The 19,986-nt window shown below is 42.8% G+C and overlaps 1 protein-coding gene across 1 annotated transcript in view; it reads left to right on the top strand.

Annotated features, from left to right (window-relative positions):
• The window catches only part of ACTN2 (actinin alpha 2), a 73,392-nt gene that overhangs the window by 23,263 nt on the left and 30,143 nt on the right, over positions 1 to 19,986 (top strand). Inside the window, exons 2-6 of the mRNA XM_017862276.1 lie at positions 7,326 to 7,440; positions 8,367 to 8,486; positions 9,580 to 9,666; positions 15,377 to 15,464; positions 17,134 to 17,212. Coding sequence (XP_017717765.1) covers positions 7,326 to 7,440; positions 8,367 to 8,486; positions 9,580 to 9,666; positions 15,377 to 15,464; positions 17,134 to 17,212 — 489 coding nt within the window. The remainder of the gene's footprint in view (positions 1 to 7,325; positions 7,441 to 8,366; positions 8,487 to 9,579; positions 9,667 to 15,376; positions 15,465 to 17,133; positions 17,213 to 19,986) is intronic.

Raw genomic sequence — 19,986 nt, 5'->3', positions numbered from 1 at the left:
CGTGACACAGGTAGTGTTGGCCGGCCTCTTTCTTCTTGCAGTATTCTTTTGTACTATTTCATAAAGCTGATCATGACAATGACTGTCCATATATATATATAGCTGGGAAAGGATCAGGATGTGAAGGACAAATAATTGCATGGTTTCAGAGTCAGAAATACAATTCGAGTTCTGAGCCATGACTGCAGGCTGGAATGGACTCGGCCTGTCCTCCGTGCCCCGTCTCGGGGACCACTGCCGCTGTGGCTGGGGCTTGGTTGTCCTACCCCACAGGATGCAGGTCGTGATGAGTGTTGGGGGAGGCTTGGAATTGACCGAGCAGACCTCTTGATGTCTCAGCTCCCTGAGGAGAGTAAATGATAGACAACTTCAACATAGAACACTCAGCAGCACCCCAGACCATTTTTCACCTGACAGACAATGCTGACTTATAATTGGTAGGTTTAAAAGCTACATGTTCTTTAGACCTGCTCACCCCTGAGTTTTCTGCTGTGCCTGGATATGCCAGTCCTCAGCAGATTCTCATTCATTTCATTCAGAAAAGCTCTACATCTGGGATGAGTTTCCGTTTTAGGAAATGTGATCTGAAATGATTATTTTATGTAATTATTATTAAAGAAAAAGGTGGTTAAAGAAGTATAAAGGAAATGGATAGACATGTTGCCGAAATTTTTGTTTGGAGAAAATGGAATGATGAAGATTGAACAGGTAGTTTTACAGAAGCCAGCCCAGGCTTAGAACCGTATTGCTAAAAGAATTAATAATTCACTGAAAAGTGAAATGGACTGATATTCAGGGAACCATGTCAGACTCATGATTGATTTTTCAGGTCCCCGTCTGTGTACCTAGGTAATAATCTCTTCTAGGTAAAATTGTGCACATGCGTAGTCAAAGAGGATGATATAAACAGTCACATTTTTCACTCATTTTGATTAAAAGACTTTTCCTGCCTTTACCCTAGGGAATGTAGGTTGATGTGACTGTAGGCTTCATCAACTTAAAAAGAAATCAAATACAAATGCATAGCGATTGAATAACACTGGTCTGTCTCAACAATTCAGTAAGGACATGCACATTTTCTTTTTGCCGTTAAGCACATTGTGCTGATTGTCCTGTTACATAATTTAGCTTTGAGAAAGGCAATACTCTTGTAGTTCCCATGGATTAGGGACTTTGCTAGCAAGCCCTCCAAGAAAGATGCAATAGCGTCTTCCGCCATTGAATGGGAATGACAATTGTAGCTAGCAAATGCTCCCGGAAAACCCCTTCAACTGATATTTACTCAACCACCATGTTTTGGAGGTTGAGGAACATCCTCTGGGTCTCCAGATCAGGGGCTTCCAACCTCCAGACTGTGGACTGGCACTGGTTCGTGACCTGTTAGGAACCGGGCTGCACAGCAGGAGTTGAGCAACGGACGAGCAAGCGAGCAGAAGCTTCATCGGTATTTACAGCTGCTCCCCATGGCCCAGATTACCATCTGAGCTCTGCCTCCTGTCAGATCAGCGGCGGCATCAGAGTCTCATAGGAGTGCAAACCCTACTGTGAACTGTGCGTGCCAGAAATCTAGGTTGTGCACGCTTTATGAGAATCGAATGCCTGATGATCTGAGGTGGAACAGTTTCAGCCTGAAACCATCCCTCTTCCCTACCCCGACATCTGTGGAAAAATTATCTTCCACGAAACTGGTCCCTGGTGCCAAAAAAGGTTGGGGACCGTTGTTCTACATCATGTTCAGGAATATAATGGACGCAGAGACTGCTGATCATTTGAGAATCCTTCAGTCCTTACACATGAAAGCTTCTGTACGACTCCAAGGCACAGGAACGCGGTGTACAGGAGAGTTTCCATCTGCATCCAGGGAAGGCCTGTATAGCCAGTGGAGAGCATCTGCACCCACAGACTGCCCACCCTGGCCAGGGACTCACTGGTTGCAATTCTTTATGTTTAGGAAAGAGATCCTAATATTTGTTCCAGCTGTCTAAGGAATATACATAGTGAGACTGTCTTCCACCGCATTTCCATCTATAGAACACTGTTGAATACTGTTTCCCTTAGCTTTGTCTTAACTTCTATGGTGGGTGGTAAGGACTAGAAACATGTCTTTTTATTTTTTTGAGACAGAGGCTTGCTCTGTTGCCTAAGTTGGAGTGCAGTGGCACCATCTTGGCTCACTGCAGCCTCTGCCTCCTGGGTTCAAGAGATTCTTGCCTCAGTCTCCTGAGCAGCTGAGATTACAGGCATGCACCACTATGCCAGGCTAAGTTTTTATATTTTTAGTAGAGATGGTGTTTCACCATGTTGGTCAGGCTGGTCTTGAACTCCTGGCCTCAAGTGATCCACCCTGCCTCGGCCTCCCAAAATGCTGGGATTACAGGTGTGAGCCACTGTACCCGGCCAGGACTAGAAACATCTGTCTTTTCTTTCTGGGGATAGCTGGTTTTATGGTTTCCCATCTCGGTCTTCTTTTTGTGGCTCTAAAACTTTTTATGTGCCTACTTTTGGGATGCTGAAAGTGTTTGTATTTATGGCTAGGTGCAGAGAAACAGGAAATAAGCTGTTGGTTCAGGAGAGAAATAGAGGAGGGTTTGAGTTGAAAACAAGAGAGGAGGTTGGAGGATTCCGCCTGTGCCAGGGCAGCTTTGGGATTGAGTTACAAGTTGGGGAGACATTGGCCTCTTTCCTCCATGGTCTGTGTCTGATTGAATAAAGCATCATTTCCCTTAAGAAAGGACATATGGCTTGGTAATCTTTTTTAAACTGAGGAGCCTGCCTCCAGAATGGTGTGGAGCCACTTTCATTCCCACTTGAGTTCTCCAAAGTTTAGTTTTCAAGAACCCTAAAGACGCATGTTGCAATACAAACAACAAGAAAGTTCACAAAGAAGTCTTCGGGTCAAATGTGTGGGGTTTTGTTGCTACTGTAGTTTTTATCTTCTCCATGATTAACAGACTTTTCACAGAAACAGGGGTGATAGGAGATGCATAGGAACAGTCTCCCTAGGCAATGGTAATTAAAACAGGAAATAGAATACAAATTAAACATTCTAATAAAGCTTAAAATTCCTTTTCAGAGGGCACTGGCCTCTTATTAAGCTATTACCACAGAACAGCTGGAGTCTTTTTTCTGCATTTAAGTTAGTCATCACCTTTCTTGACTCTTATGAGTATTCATTAAAGATAGGGAAACTTCATTAGGCTTAACTCAGCTAAATAAATGGACCTTCTCTGGATTTGTACAAGTGGATAATTACCTATGGTAAATTACCTTCATTGTATGTATAGCTATAAAAAGGTGGTATCACCTCGGGAGGCTGAGGTGGGAGGATCGCTGAGCCCAGGAGTTCAAAGCTGCAGTGATCTGTGATTGCACCACTGCACTCCAGCCTGGGTGACAGAGCGAGACCTTCTTATCTCTTTACAGAAACAAACAAACAAACAATCAAACAAACAAAGCAGGTAGTTTCAAACAGACTTTCTGCGCTGTGGGGTCAGGAAACTTGGGATTTTGTGCGCAGCTTTTAGGGATATATCCAGAAGTGCTTCTGATGCCTGTATTATGAAGAGACTTAAATAACAGACAAGGTATGATGACGTGCACCAGCAATATTTGCCCACTTTTAAGTAGAATTTAAATTTTAAAAACTTTATAAATGTTTATATCATTATATGTTCCCTCCATCAGTTGCTTTTTTTTTTTTAACAACCTACTATTCTTTTGTGCCTTTCCCAAAAACTCTGGTATGTGATTAGTCTTAATATTGTCAGTTTTAAAAATTGTTTTAAAGTAATTGTACTTGCTGAAGATAGGGCTTGGGGTGTATTTTACTGTAAGAACTTAATTAACTGGAAACAACCCAAATGTTCATTCATGGGGAGCTAGTTACATAAAATATGGTTTATACACTACAGTGGAATACTATACAGCCATAAAAACAAGTAACTTATACTGATATGGAATGATCTCTGGGTTATATATATTGTTTGTTTGCTTGGTTTTTTTTTTTTTCTTTTGAAATGGAGCTTCACTCTTGTTTCCCTAGCTGGAGTGCAGTGGTGCGATCTCGGCTCACTGCAACCTCCACCTCCTGGGTTCAAGCAGTTCTCCTGCCTCAACCTCCCAAGTAGCTGAGATTACAGGTGTGCGACACCATGTCCAGCTAATTTTGTATTTTTAGTAGAGACAGGGTTTCACCATGTTGGTCAGGCTGGTCTCGCAGTCCTGATCTCAAGTGATCCACCCACTTTGGCCTCCCAAAGTGCTGGGATTACAGGCGTGAGCCATTGTGCCAAACAAAGTATAGAACAATGTATGTCCTATGATGTGTGTTAAAGGGACCAAAGGAAAAACAAAACATGTATGTCTGTGTGTTTATATAATCACAGGTACCACTGAAGGAATATACAAGAGACTGATAGCTCCATTCCTCATGGGGTAGGGCATTGGGTAGCCAGGGAACAAAGGTGAGAGAATGGATTTTTTTTTTAAAACCTTTTGTACCACTTGACTTTTGAACCAAGGAAATGTATTACTCATTCAAAAGTAAATACATAAAATTAATGTGTTAAAAAATAAGTAATGAATTTTTATCATAATCTTACCTTCAAAAAACGAAACTTAATTATCTATAGTGTTGTCCAATAGAATTTTCTGATAGGAATGTTGTATATTTGCACCATCCAATACTACTAGACACATGTGGCTTCTGATCACTTAAAAGATGACTTGTGCAACTGAGGAGCTAATTTTTAAATTTGATTTTCATTAGTCTAAGTGGCTACCTGTGGCTAGGAGCTACCACATTGATTGGGTATAGATCTAATGTATATGACTTAAGACCGGGCGTGGTGGCTCATGCCTGTAATCCCAGCACTTTGAGAGGCCGAGGCAGGCGGATCACCTGAAGTCAGGAGTTCAAGACCAGTCTGGCCAACATGGCAAAACCCCGTCTCTACTAAAAATACAAAAATTAGCTAGGTGTGGTGGCAGACACCTGTATTCCTAGCTACTAGGGTGGTTGAGGCAGGAGAATCACTTGAACCTGGGAGGCAGAGGTTGCAGTGAGCCAAGATCACGCCACTGCACTCCAGCCTGGGAGATAAGCAAGACTCCATCTCAATAAATAAATAAATAAATAAAAATAAAGTGTGTGGCTTAGAGTATCTTTTCTGTTTAGACATGACTAAAGCTTAGAAAGAATTGTTAGTTTAGGCTCTCAAGGTAAAATTTATTACTGTAAATCCAAAAATTCCCTTCTTTTTTTTTTTTTTGTCCTTGAATTAAATGCTGTCACCTCCTTCTTGAAAGGAGAGACTGTTAGTCAGATTTGAAAATCCTCTTTATTACCCAGGAAAATCATTTTTATGGACACTTGGTCTTTCTGTATCTGGCTTGGAAGCAGTCTGTTTTTGATAGGTTGACTTTTTCATCTTGAACACAAACCGTGTTTGTGTGTCCCCTACTCCCCAGTTTGATGTACCAGGCACTTTGTTCTCAAGCCCAGCAGCTGTTGTGGGACGAGGGGACAGTTTGCATGCTTAGCCAGCAGCTGCCAGAAACATTTCTAATCTGGTTTTGGCAGGAAATAGGGCACAAGTGGAAGCTAAGTTAAAAGAAGCTGGAAAAATAAACAGAATGACTTTCGATGTCACTTCATATGTGGTCCATTTTCAGCTGAAGATTTGCCCCAGTAATTTGCTAATATGACTGGGCTGTGATTCCTTCCAAAGGCAGGGTTGAATATAGTCACCTTTGAGATCCAGGATCTAGTCCAGTGCTTGGAACATGCTTGTAAGAGGTTATTGTTATAATTTTTTCAATGATTGACTATACTGCAAATTTGTTTAATTGGTTTAATTAGTAGCTTAAAACTGTTGTTCACCCAAGATAAACTAGTTGTAGGCTATTATTGGTTATGGGTTCCTTCTCTCTTCTTTCTGCTACACAATATCACCCATCGTCTCCTCTAAAGCAAGACATTTTGAAAAATTTTTTTTTTTTTGAGACAGAGTTTCACTCTGTCACCCAGGCTGGAGTGCAGTGGTATGATCTTGGCTCACTGCAACCTCTGCCTCCTGGTTTCAAGCTATTTTCCTGCCTCAGCCTCCTGAGTAGCTGGGACTACAGGCACATGCTACCACACCCAGCTAATTTTTGTATTTTTAGTAGAGACAGGGTTTTACCATGTTGGCCAGGTTGGTCTCAAACTCCTGACCTCAACTGATCTGCCTGCCTCAACCTCCCAGAGTGCTGGGATTACAGGTGTGAGTCACCACGCCTGGCCTTTGAACTTTCTTTAAACATTATTTAGACTGGGCACGGTGGCTCATGCCTGTAATCCCAGCACTTTGGGAGGCTGAGGCAAGAGGATTGCTTGAGTCTTGGAGTTTGAGACCAGCCTGGGCAACATAGCAAGATCCCATCTCTAAAAAAAAAAAAAAATTAGCTGGGTGTGGTGGTGCATGCCTATAGTCCCAGCTACTTAGGGGACTGAGGCAGGAGGATCAATTGAGCCTGGGAGGTCAAGGCTGCAGTGAGCCGTGATCACACCATTATACTCCAGCCTGGGTGACAGAGCTGGATGACCCTGTCTCCAAAACAAAACGCTGTTATTTATTCATCTATTCTGCTGCAAGCAAGCGTATTTTGCATGTTTGTGAGCAAGAAATAAGCACATCTTAATTTAATCTATCTTTTCTGCAAAGTAAAAGGTTTTCAAAAGGTGAAGATACAGGTATAAATGCGGTGTCTTTTAAATGGAAGGCAAAAATTCTTCAGGTTGGAATATCCATTAAGAGAGTTTTTGTCGCTGGGCGTGGTGGCTCAAGCCTGTAATCCCAGCACTTTGGGAGGCCGAGACGGGCGGATCACAAGGTCAGGAGATCGAGACCATCCTGGCTGACACGGTGAAACCCCGTCTCTACTAAAAAATACAAAAAACTAGCCGGGCGAGGTGGCGGGTGCCTGTAGTCCCAGCTACTCGGGAGGCTGAGGCAGAAGAATGGTGTAAACCCGGGAGGTGGAGCTTGCAGTGGGCTGAAATCTGGTCACTACACTCCAGCCCGGGCGACAGAGCGAGACTCTGTCTCAAAAAAAAAAAAAAGAAAAGAAAAAAAAAGAGAGTTTTTGTCTCTAAAGTGGAAAATTTACTAAAATCGTTCTTTTGGGTTTCCAGTTCTTTCCATCAAATTCTCCATCCTCTAGAAGCCCAAGCAGCCCCAGCCTTGTAGATTCCCAAGAATGTGTAAGGTGTGAAGTGTTATCTGTGAGGAAGGGATCTGAAATCCGATGGGCTTGTGCTAAACCATGTTTGGTTTTCTTTGTAGACCTTCACTGCCTGGTGTAACTCCCACCTAAGGAAAGCTGGCACCCAAATTGAGAACATCGAAGAAGACTTCAGGAATGGCCTTAAGCTCATGCTGCTTTTGGAAGTCATCTCAGGTTGGTGTTATATATCCCAATCCTATGTTTTCATGTGTTATCAGTAGGTAAGCAACTATTTAAAGATGATTACATCAGAAGTTCACTTTGAACTTGGCTGGGCAAGAACATGGTATTATTGCCAAAGAAAACCTTTCCAAAGAACAATCTGCCTGGAGTTATTTTTGTGTTCTAAAAAAGGAGTGAATTCTCTTTAAAAATGACTTATTAAAATAATGTTTATACCACCAAGCTTGAAACAAAATAAGAGAAGAAAAAATGACTTCACATGACTCCCTCCATGCTGCCCTCTCTACTCTTTGTCCAGCTAGAGCGTATTCCAGAAATCATCTTGTATCCAAAAATCTCCATGTTGTAGATGTTGGCAGAACTCTGAACATATAAGCTAAAATCCCAGGGGGGCTTTGATTTGTCCTGAATTTCAATTGGGCGATTTAGACTTTGGACTAGAGAATGGATCACCTTTGGAGAAGTGTGACTGGGAAGGATTATGGCAGATCTGCCCTGATCCATATATCTTCATAATCAGGTGTCAAACGAACCCTGGCAGCCACCTCTGCGATTTTAACTAGGCCATCCTGACTTCCTCTAACAGTTAGCCAGCAACTCTGGATACTCCAGGGACTCTAACCAGCTTCTCTTTTTACTCATTTGTAAGTTGGATCATGGGCCAAACCAGACTCTCCCCGCAGATCTGAAAAGCATATGTCCTTCATAGTATGTCTCCCTGCTGGTCCACTTGATCCTGAAAACCTTCTGGTTACTGTTCCCTCATTGCTGTGATTTAGAGAGACCAGGCACACATCAGAAATAGTCATGTAACCATTTGTTTTTAAGGAAAAAATGGATTCTGAGGTTTGGCATCTTGGTTCCGCATCAAGAGGTCACTGTCTCCATGTCTGCATGATTCTCTTTTCATCCAACAGGGGAAAGGCTGCCCAAACCTGACCGAGGAAAAATGCGGTTCCACAAAATTGCTAATGTCAACAAAGCTTTGGATTACATAGCCAGCAAAGGGGTGAAACTGGTGTCCATCGGGGCTGAAGGTGAGAGGTGTGGTGGGGCGGCCCTCTCTGCCACACTGACCTCATAGCGCAGGTGTGGGCTGCAACTTGAATTCTCCTCTTCTTCCCTCCCTTTCACCATTTACTGTACCTGCCTTGCATCAGGCTCTCCCCTAGGGCGCTGAGTGCACAAGAGATAAGAACAAATGGTACCCTGAGTGGGAGACCAAGCTCTAGGTTCTTTGTAAAGCATAGAATTAAATATAATGCTGTCATCTTCAGAACACTTACAGGACTGAGAAAGAACTTACACGTCCCACTGACTCTTAATAAGAACTAATAGGAAGGAAGTGGTCTCTTTGTTCTCTATGGGAGACTGGGAATTTGGCGAGGTCAGCGGGAGTTGAGATTACCACCCATATCTCCATATGTACAACTGAGTCCTGCTACTTGTCAGCTGCGGAATGCCATAAGAAGGGTCAGGGTAAAGATGAGACTGCGTTCTCTTTATTTGATTATTTAAAACCTTAGTTCATGGCTGGGCACAGTGGCTCATGCTCATCCCAGCACTTTGGGAAGCCAAGGCGGGTAGATCACCTGAGGTCAGGCGTTCAAGACCAGCCTGGCCAACATGGTGAAACCCCCGTCTCTACTAAATTTACAGAAAATTAGCTAGGTGTGGTGGCACATGCCTGTAGTCTTTGTAGTCCCAGCTGCTCAGGAGGCTGAGGCAGGAGAATTGCTTGATCCCTGGAGGTGGAGGTTGCAGTGAGCCAAGGTTGTGTCACTGCACTCCAGCCTGGGTGACAGAGTGAGACTCCATCTCACCAAAAAAAACCAAAAAAAAACCTTCTGAACTCATTGCATGTTAAAACTTTGGAGACTCCTGGGTGGTTTTCAGTGAGAATACATATGCAAGATTTGTGCTTATTATTAACTCAGAATTTAAACTAGAGACATTTGGTTATGAATACCGTATTTATAACCAGACATACTGCGATACTTTTAAAAACATAAACTGGTCTTTCCATATGCACACTTTCCAATAGCTCTGAAGTCGAAACTTATATGTACGAGAAAAGTTATGTACTGACTATGTTATCTTTACATTAATTTGTTGTTTTCTTACCTGCAGAAATTGTTGATGGCAACGTGAAGATGACCCTGGGCATGATCTGGACCATCATCCTTCGCTTTGCTATTCAGGATATTTCGGTTGAAGGTAAAAGACGTGGTTAAAAGTCTCATTGTATAATCGGTAAATTGAGCTTATGAATTAAAATTTGAACAAGATATTTGAAAGTCCAACAGTCCCTTACGTGATTGAATGAGAGACATGGAAGTGGGTTCTTCTACATTTGGTATGTGTCTAGGAAAGGACCCGGCAGCACTGTTTCATTCAGGGAGGCTGGAATCGGTTTGCAAAAGATGAGCACATGTTCAGAACAGAAGTCGCTTTTTCGAATGAGCATTTATTGAGCTTCTTGATTGCTTATTATACTAATAAATTTACAGCTATGGCAGAGTTCTTTAGTCTTACAACTGAAACACTTTTTATACCCCAGGTATAAAAACAGAATCTGTTGCAATCCACGTTCATTTGTTATTTCCTTTACGTTCTTCCTCCCTACCTCTCTCCCTTTTCTTTTCTCTTCTTTTCTTTTAAACAAGACCTCTATTGTCACTGTATCTTTTGGCCTAACTACCATTCCATCATTATCATAGAATCTTAATCCTTGGCACTGCCACTGAAGAAAAAAATCTTTAGTCTTTTACACTAACTATACTCCCAAATATTTTGATGAATTCAGCACTGTTGAAAAGTGTCAAATTGGCATTCTTAAAATTAGAACTTTGCCTGTTTGGCCCTCAAATCACAAAGTGTATAACTGCAGAATGTGTTTCTGGGCTGTCTGCATTGTCCAACTATTTGGTCCCCCCGACTCTGTAATCTAGTAGGGTAACCAAGTACCTGAGTGGTAAGGGGTGGAGACGTTATTTATAATTCTGCCCAGGCCAGAGTAGCCTCTGACTCTGGTTTTTTTGTTTGTTTGTTTGTTTTTTGAGACGGAGATTTGCTCTGTCACCCAGGCTGGAGTGCAGTGGTACGATCTCAGCTCACTGCAAGCTCCATCTCCCGGGTTCACGCCATTCTCCTGCCTCAGCCTCCCAAGTAGTTGGGACTACAGGCACCCGCCACCACGCCGGCTAATTTTTTATATTTTTAGTAGAGACAGAGTTTCACCATGTTAGCCAGGATGGTCTCGATCTCCAGGCCTCATGATCTGCCCACCTCAGCCTCCCAAGGTGCTGGGATTCCAGGCGCGAGACTCTGGTCTTTTTAAGTGATTTTAGGTACTCATCAACCCACAAACATTAAGAAACAACACTTTGCCTGCTTGTACCAGTTGACATGAAGCCTGCAGTACTTGCCCTTACGGACCTTCAAATTCACTTCAATTATTCCCTTCTGGCACGGGAGACCCACTTATGTCATCTAAAAATCAAACTAAAATCTAATAGCATTAACACCTCAACAATTCAGGCTCAGGAATGACAGCCAGCTTGCATTAATACATAGTCTTGACTTTGAAAACTTTTGCACAACGTAGTTCTATTACAGTACCTTCCTTTATGCTAATGCAAGAAATAAGAGGCTTCCTAAAATTCCTGTTTTATTTAAAATTGTAAGTTGTAATGATCAGTTTTATATACTTCTAAATTTAAATATTTAAGCTGTTGAACCCACTTTAAATAAATACTACTTTTAGAAATCTTGTTCACACTGTTGCTGGTCTAGCAAATCCTTTTTCCACAAATATTGCAGAGGTGAAGTTCACCAGAAGTTGTTTCTGATTGGTTACAAATTTTAAATTAGTTATAATATGAATTTAAAACTTAATTATATTTCAAGTTTAGGTATGAATGGTATTATCCATTAGAGTTTTCCCCAAAATTGTTATTAACACGCCCAAAGCAAGATAGCTAAATCACAATATTTTGTAAAATTTTGCAATAAAAGGCTATATTAATCTGTTCTTCACAAGACTAAGAAATTAAGCATTAAAAAATTATGATTTTATTAGCAAAGTACCTAAATCTCTTCAAGCAGATGGTTCTGTAGTGTCCAACACAGTAGATAATTAGTTTGCTAATTTATATTTTTATTTGCTTTAGTTTCGAGTAATTTTTTAATAACCTCATTTAATTTCTGTAAGTCTACAGAAAAATCATCTTTATTTGTTTTAATGATATATAGTATGTTGAAAAAGTCATTGTTACTGGAAACAAATTCTTTGAGGAGTGAGTTTCCTTCAACAAAACGATGGGCCTCTTCCAAGAAGGAAAATGAGAGATTAGGACGGGCGCAGTGGCTCACGTCTGTAATCCCAGCACTTTGGGAGGCCAAGGCAGGTGGGTCATGAGGTCAGCAGTTCGAGACCAGCCTGGCCAACATGGTGAAACCCTGTCTCTACTAAAAATACAAAAATTAGCTGGGCATGGTGGCAGGCGTCTATAATCTCAGCTCCTCAGGAGGCTGAGGCTGGAAAATTGCTTGAACCTGGGAGGTGGAGCTTGCAGTGAGCCGAGATCACGCCACTGCATTCCAGCCTGGGTGACAGAGTAAGACTCTGCCTCAAAAAAAAAAAAAAAGAAAAGAAAAGAAAATGAGAGATTAATACATGTGTTGATGAAAGCAGTCCAGACGTAAGTGGATGATGGAGCTCCTCGGGGTGTCAATCAGTGTTTCGTGATGCAATGACAAATAGCACTACCAATCTGTAACATGCTTTTTACACCCATGATGAGGGTTTTATGTGTGGACCTGTTTGTGCCAAATGGCCGCATTTCCACTTTCCCATATACCTTTCGGGAGTGGGCTTTCCAGTAATGTACATAATTCACACAAGCTTGTTAACCTTTTGCTGAAAGCCTGAAAATGGATTTGGGGTTGGAGGAGGGTCAGCTTTGATTGTAGTAACCAATTAAATAGGGAAAAGGCCTTGTCCAACCTTCATGGCCCGAGAGTGTTCACACATATTCAGACAGAAATTAAGTGAAACTCTGTGACTTGTAAATCTAAACTTCAGTAACAATATTAAGATGTCGTAGATACATGTACCTTTGTTTGCTTTTCTAACCTGTTAAGTTTTATTTAAACTCTGTTAAATACATCCAATTATTTCTTCCTGATGTACCTTTTCTTATTAATTATGTTGGTCAGGACTGCAATGACAGGCAGAACAACTGGCTGTGGAGTTCCAGATTTCAACATCCATATCAATTCACATTTTAATTAAGTCTTAACAGTTTCAGTTTATTTTCCCTTAACTAGCACTTGCTAGTTAAGAGACATGAACAGGAGTCATTCAAGTTATATAGCACATGGAACTTTAGGGGTGTGTGTGCTTTATCTGGGTTATGGGTCCAAGAAAATGTGAACTAAAATGGACAGTTTTTTGTTTGTTTGTTTGTTGTTTTTTTGAGACAGAGTCTCACTCTGTCGCCCAGGCTGGAGTGTAGTGGCACAATCTCGGCTCACTGTAACCTCCGTCTCCTGGGCTCAAGCAATTCGCCTGCCTCAGCCTCCCAAGTAGCTGGGATTACAAGCGCCCACCACCGTGCCCGACTACTTTCTGTATTTTTAGTAGAGACGGGATTCACCATCTTGGCTAGGCTGGTCTTGAACTCCTGACCTCAGATGATCCGCTGGCCTCAGCCTCCCAAAGTGCTGGGATTACAGGTGTGAGCCACTGTGCCCAGCCTAAAATGGACAATTTAGATAAATAATTACAGAATTATTTTGATTTGAAAAAATCAACTTCAACCCCTTCCTGAGATAGAAGAGGCCCCATGTTAGTTATGAGTCCACATGCTTTAGGGAATTTCTAAACTGTTAGCATTTAAATATGGGCGGAATCCTAAGTTATATAAGTGGCTTTGAGGAGCTGTTTAGATGTGTGTTGGTTTGGCTCCTCCAGGAAGCAAGTGCCAAGACTAACTAGAAATTGTTGTAGTCTTTCCAGGCCTTTATGAAAACACACCATAGCATGGGTGGCTTAAATAGCAGACCTTTGTTTCCTCACAGTTCTTGAGGCTGGAAGTCCAAAATCAGAGTGCCAGCATGGTCTGATTCTGTGAGGACCCTCTTGTTGGCTAGCAGTTGGCTGCTGCTGTGCTGTGCCTCAGTGCCACATGGTGGGTGGGGGTGGGGGAGAACCTGCCAGTGAGCAGGCTCCCTGGTGTCTCTTCTTATGAAGGCACTAATCTGATCATGAGGGCCCCACCCTCATGACCTCATCTAATCCTAAGCACCTCCCAAAGGCCCCATCTCCAAATATAGGCACATTAGGGTCTAGGGCTTCAACATACGAATTTGGTGATGGGTGGGAAGACACCAACATTCAGGCCGTACCAGAAATGCAAGAGATTTTTTGGGGAAAATGCCTATGCAGGATGAAGGGGAGGGAGCAGAAGATTCCTGAGGAGTCTTCAGACCAGAGCTCCTGGCTGACACCTGGGCTGAGAAGAGGAAGGGAGGAGGCTTGGAGAAGAAGGTCTCGGACTGCAGTGCAGTTCTGAGGTTAATTTCGCAAGGCTGATGGAGTCTTTAATCCTACACTGCCCTGAGAGGAGTCTCACGTCGCATAGGGGTGTCTCAGCTCTGCTGTTCACTCCCCAGTCTTTGGCTGGAGCAGCCCTGGGGAATGTGGCCTCCGTGGGAATGCAGGGGTGTGGTGCATTCAGGGGGCTGCAGCTGGCACGTCAGTTGTCTGCCCTGTGCTCCCAGCTGCAGCCGTGGGATGTCTGAGCAGCACATTTTTATGGTCATCACAGATGGTACTGGGTTTTTCTTTTGGTCAGAAGTCAATTGGCCAAATTTGAAATTTACCAATGAAATGCTTTAAGTGTTACAAAATCAGTTGGTAAAGGAATACATTTGAGATGCAGTAGCATCTGTGAATTCCATTTACCTAGGAGTATGAATTACAAACCAGACGAATGACAGATTAGTTGTCATCAACTACACACATTTTATTTTTTTATGTGAGTTGCATTGTAGACTATTTATGTTGCATGTTTTTCAGGATTGTGTACAGTAAGCTTTAAGCGAATACAAAGGATCCGATTGTCCTGTAACACTCACTTCAATTACAGATTGTGCTCAGCATTAAGCTTTGCTAGTTCTTTAAGGATGCAATCAAGAGGCAGGGAAAGGTCTGTCAGCATCCACAGCCTCCTTTTCAAATTGGACACTTAGTCTCTGATCCTGAATAATAGGTGCCCCCAATGTCACCTCACACAATGGGGTACACACAGTTTTTGAACATTTATTTTCAGCCGGGCACAGTGGCTCATGCCTGTAATCCCAGCACTTTGAGAGGCCAAGGTGAGTGGATCACCTGAGATCAGGAGTTTGGGACCAGCCTGGCCAACGTGGTGAAATCCTGTCTCCACTAAAAATACAAAAATTAGCCGCGCGTGGTGGTGGCACCTGTAGTACCAGCTACTCAGGAGGCTGAGGCAGGAGAATCTCCTGAACCCGGGAGGCGGAGGTTGCAGTGAGCCAAGATCCCACCACTGCATGCCAGCCTGGGTGACAGAGTGAGACTGTCTCAAAAAAAAAAAAAAAAAAAGAAATTATTTTCATTTAAAAAGGGGTAAGTCACCAACCACCCTGAAGTCTGGTTTTAGTATCTTTTTATGTTGGAGCTTGTGATTGCTCCTGCATTGTCCTTTTGAAGTCCCTAAGTGTCATCAGAAGTTACTCACCAAGATCAGCGTTCTGGCTCCTATGCCTTGCAGAGGCTGTAAGAAGAGATGAGGTATTTGGTGATCGACCCCCTGGGAGGTCTGTTTGAAAGTGACTAGGAGCTAAGTGAACTAAGTGGCATTTCCCTGGGGCCACTTTTTCTTGGCTATCATTACAGAAACATCTGCCAAAGAAGGTCTGCTGCTTTGGTGTCAGAGGAAAACCGCTCCTTATAGAAATGTAAACATTCAGAACTTCCATACTAGGTGAGCACCGAGGGCCCCTGGTCCTTGTATTGTCAGTGGAATCTGTGGGTAGCATGGGGAACAGTGTTTGTGTGCACCTGTGTTTTCCTCCTGCCTGAGAAACCTTTTATGTATGGAGGAGAACTCAGGCTGTAGAATTCTTGATGCTTAAAGTCTCCCAAAGGAAAACATTGGATTAAACCTTAGCATGCTGGTAAAACAGCACTGTGTTTGTAAGTGAATGGTGTTGCAGTGCCAGCAGGATTCTACTGAGTTTGGGGGTATAAGCATGCATCTTACTTTAGTCTTCACCTTGGTATTGGGAAAAGGCAGCAGGAATGGCTGTTGTTTCTCAGGGATGGGGGGACCCTGGCAGAGTCTGCGTACCCCCTAATAGCGACTAGCGACTCTTCAGCCCTCAGCCCTGTAGGAAATAGAATGATCCTTCATCCATCAGTTTTGCTCTGCTGAAATTCAAAAGAGGTAGAAAAATTATGTTTGAAAAATTGTAGGACATGAGATGAATAAAGTCTAGACATAAGGGGAGAGCATGATTCTGTCACTTGCTTCAGTCTTTCTCATATAGATTGGTCATTATTGTGTTGAAGTGAAAGAGTTGGTTATATTTTCACCTTCGGATGCTAGGTTACCCATGAGTGCAAAAAGGCCCACCACTGGCCACTGATAATCAGAAAGATAAGGATGAACCACGGTGAAAAACTGGGGAAGTTCTTCTAGTTAAACAAATATTCTCAGAATGTCTACCAAGCGTCAGGCACTGAGCCAGGCCTTGGGAGGATAAAGGGGAAGAGAATCCTTCTTTGTCCTTACAATGTGCTGTTTGGCAGATGAGAGAAGCTATCAAGGGCTGGGACTTTCTGCAGGTGTCAAAGTTGAAGTACCCAGACCTGCGTCCACTCATCTTGCTTTTCTTTTCCTGACTCCCAGTTGACCCAAATACTTCAGCATTGTAGCACTGATAACTCTCATGGAGGTCTCCTACCCCAGACCCTTTGAGGAACAGAACTCCCACACTCTGCTCTCACTGAACCCACTGTCACCAGCAAGCTCTGGCCTGCCCTTGTCTATGGGGCATTTAGAGCTGGTGTCTATGGGGGAAAAAGACCGGAAATAAACATCTGCCCTGCTAGTTGCATGTCCTCCCTCACCTACATGCCTTTGCCTTAAAAGAAAAAGAAAAGAACTTTATAAAGAAAGACAAAGGAGTATCTGGGAGCTAATAGAGGCTTTTGAAGCATCCTAAGAACTTTTAGAGGAAGCACGTTCTGGACATTTGCAGGGTAGACGTCCTTGTGTATATTTATTGGGTAGATTCAGGGGTAAGGGCCAGAATGGATACTTGGAGAAGAGAGAGGAAACCTGGCGCTGGCCAGGCAGGGACAGCAGTAGAGGCATCTCCCTGCCTGTCACTGCCTGTGCCAGCACAGACCAGACCGGGGCAGAAGACACAGCAAGTCTCAGGAGAGGAAGTCGAAAGGAGAGGAGTACAGTGGACCCTGGGAAGAAGTTGAGTGTTCAAGCTCACTGGGTGGGATAAAAAGGAAGCTACATGGGGTTTTCCATGCATTAAGTCAGACAGAAGGAAGGCCAACATCTGACTGAGTGCGGACGCTGGCTGCTTCTTTCTCTCCACTAACACGTGTTCCTGTTCTTCTCGACGGTTGTGAAGCTGGAAAGATGGCCTTGGACTCTGTGCCCTCATCCACCGACACCGGCCTGACCTCATTGACTACTCAAAGCTTAACAAGGTTATTCTTGTTAATACAGCATGCAGTGTCCCCAGCCACGCATCTCAGCATGTCCTGCAAATGAGCACATCAGCACTGGCCTAGCACAAACCCCAGGGCCACCTGCAGAAATGGCCACCAGGAAAAAGTACATTCTCCCAGCTAGCCTTTCCCATGATCTAAATATGAAGGGTAGCCAGGAAAACACTTACCTCTTAAAATCAGGGAAAACAAGACCCAAAGCTAAGTCATCCCTTTTTGCCCATATCAAGATATGTTTGTTGATTTGGCTTGATTTACTATGAAGGCTTTCTATATGTTCTTTAGAGATTTTACATTCCTGGCTTCTAAATATGAGAAGTGAAGCCTATATTTTTGCGGGGAAGAAAGGCTCAAATAGTTCAATAGTCCAAGCCTTTTTTTTTTTTTTTTTTTTTTTTTTTTTTTTTTTGAGGTGGAGTCTCGCTTTGTTGCCCAGGCTGGAGTGCAGTGGTGTGATCTGAGCTCACTGCAACCTCTGCCTCCCAGGTTCATGCCATTCTCCTGCCTCAGCCTCCCGAGTAGCTGGGTTTACAGGCGCCTGCCACCATGCCCGGCTAATTTTTTTTATTTTTATTTTTAGTAGAGACAGGGTTTTACCATGTTGACCAGGATGGTCTCTATCTCCTGACCTCGTGATCCGCCTGCCTCAGCCTCCCAAAGGTGCTGGGATTACAGGTGTGAGCCACTGTGCCCAGCCCATGTAAGCCTTTTTAAAGTCAAAGTCCCTTGACTTTCTCTGGAGGATTTAGTTGTAGACATATTTATTCAGAATTGATTAACTCATCTGTCACACAAGGTCTACTTCATAACTATCTTGTTATTGATAGAAAATATCATCATTTGTAGCCTTGCAAAAGAAGTTTTTGGGGCAGGGTTTTTTTTTTTTTTTTTTTGAGTTTTGCTTTTTGTCAGAAAATTTAACTTAGAAAACTGCAATTCTCCCTTTAAGGTAAAGGTTTAGTGTGTTTAAGTCTCAGATTGGTATTCAAATTCTTTCTTTAAAAGTAGTTTTAAGGCCGGGTGTGGTGGCTTCCACCTGTAGTTCCAGCACTTTGGGAAGTCGAGGCAGGAGGCTCACTTGAGCCCAGGAGTTTGAGGCTGCAGTGGACTGGGATCACACCACCGCCCTCCAGCCTGGGCCACAGAGTGACACACCGACTCCCAAACAAAAACTTAGTTTTAAAATGTAACCCATGATGGAAAAAGAAATCAAGGTCGCTTCTGAATCTTGTGGATGCTCTGTGCTGCCTTAGAGATGATGGTGCGTAAGGCAGCAGAGAGAAGCCACAAGATTCAGAAGGGACCTTGATTTATTTATCCATCATGGGTGGTGAAACCCTGTCTCTTCTAAAAATACAACAATTAGCTGGGCGTGGTGGCGGGCACCTGTAATCCCAGCTACTCAGGAGGCTGAGGCAGGAGAATGGCTTGAACCCGGGAGACGGAGGTTGCCGTGAGCTGAGATGGCACCACTGCCCTCCAGCCTGGGCGACAGAGTGAGACTCAATCTCAAAAACAAAAAAGAAAAGAATGATGTGTAAAGACTTAAGGGTAAAAGCAAGGCCCACCCTTACTACACATTTCTGCAGTAGCCTCTACACATTTCCTGCTGGGTGCTGGTGTGCTGAGCTCGCCGTTCACGTGCTGTTGCTGTGTTTGGGTGTGGACTCCGGCCCTGTTGCATGCTGACCTCACTCGTGTGGCATGGATGGTCATAAGAAAAGTGTCCTGGCTTCCACCACCTTTTTAGTTATCCATTGCTTGCCTCCTGCCCCCAGCCTGCCTCCATGGCATACAGGGTAGCATGTGAAGAGTTTACTGGCTTCCGAAAGGTTGAGAATGAAATATTTTAAGGTAGCCCATGAAAATGGAACTTTTTCCCAGCTTTTCAATGGATGTGTTTTCTTACCCCTGAATTACTTTGAAATGATCCAAGCATGTAGACAGTGTACATTTCTTTTCAATTAATCTTAATCTCATTTGCAAAATGAGGGGATTGTACTGCATAGACCCAGTTTCATTAGCAGTTTATTATGGTCAGTTTGTATTACAAAACGTCAGTAGATCTGTAGTAATTGGTCATCTAAGAAAGTAGAAAAATACTTACATAAACAATAGCAACTAATACTTACATAGCACCAGAGCAGGCACTGTTATAAACAAATAAACATACATGTATATTCACACATCCATATATGCATATATATGGAATCTCACATACACTTTAATCTTTACAGTGCACAGTAACCCTATAAAGTAGGCACTACTATTATCCTAGTTTTGCAGATGAAGAAAGTGGGAAGTCAGTAATCTACCAGAGGTCACATGGCCAATAGCTGAGGTAGGAAATAAATACTTAATTGGCACATTTTATCATTTAAATTACACTCTAAATGAGATAGCTTTCACAAAGTCTCAGGTGATAAGCTTTGTTAAAACAACCTTTAGTTAAAAAATTTTTTTTTTTTTTTTTTTTTTACTGAATTCGCTGTATACTCTGTGAGGCCAGAAAGCTGTCTTTGGTTTCTTCATTGAGCACTGTGAATATGTTTGAAACCTGCACTTTTTCAGTGTTTCACTGTATAAAAATAATGATGCTCGTTGGAAAACATTGTGGTTTCTAAAATACTGAAATGACTTTGTGATTAAAATTCATTAAAGTCATCCCCAGACTAACACTACATTTCATTTTGATTTTTCTATCTTGCCTTCATCTCTTTAGAAATTCTTAATGGTTAATTTCTCTAGTGGAT

The sequence above is a fragment of the Rhinopithecus bieti genome, unplaced genomic scaffold (assembly GCF_001698545.2).
Source record: "Rhinopithecus bieti isolate Rb0 unplaced genomic scaffold, ASM169854v2 scaffold_57691, whole genome shotgun sequence".
In the NCBI taxonomy this organism is placed as follows: Eukaryota; Metazoa; Chordata; class Mammalia; order Primates; family Cercopithecidae; genus Rhinopithecus; species Rhinopithecus bieti.
The sequence above is the reverse complement of the archived record's forward strand: the minus strand, read 5'-3'. Positions and strand labels throughout refer to the sequence as shown.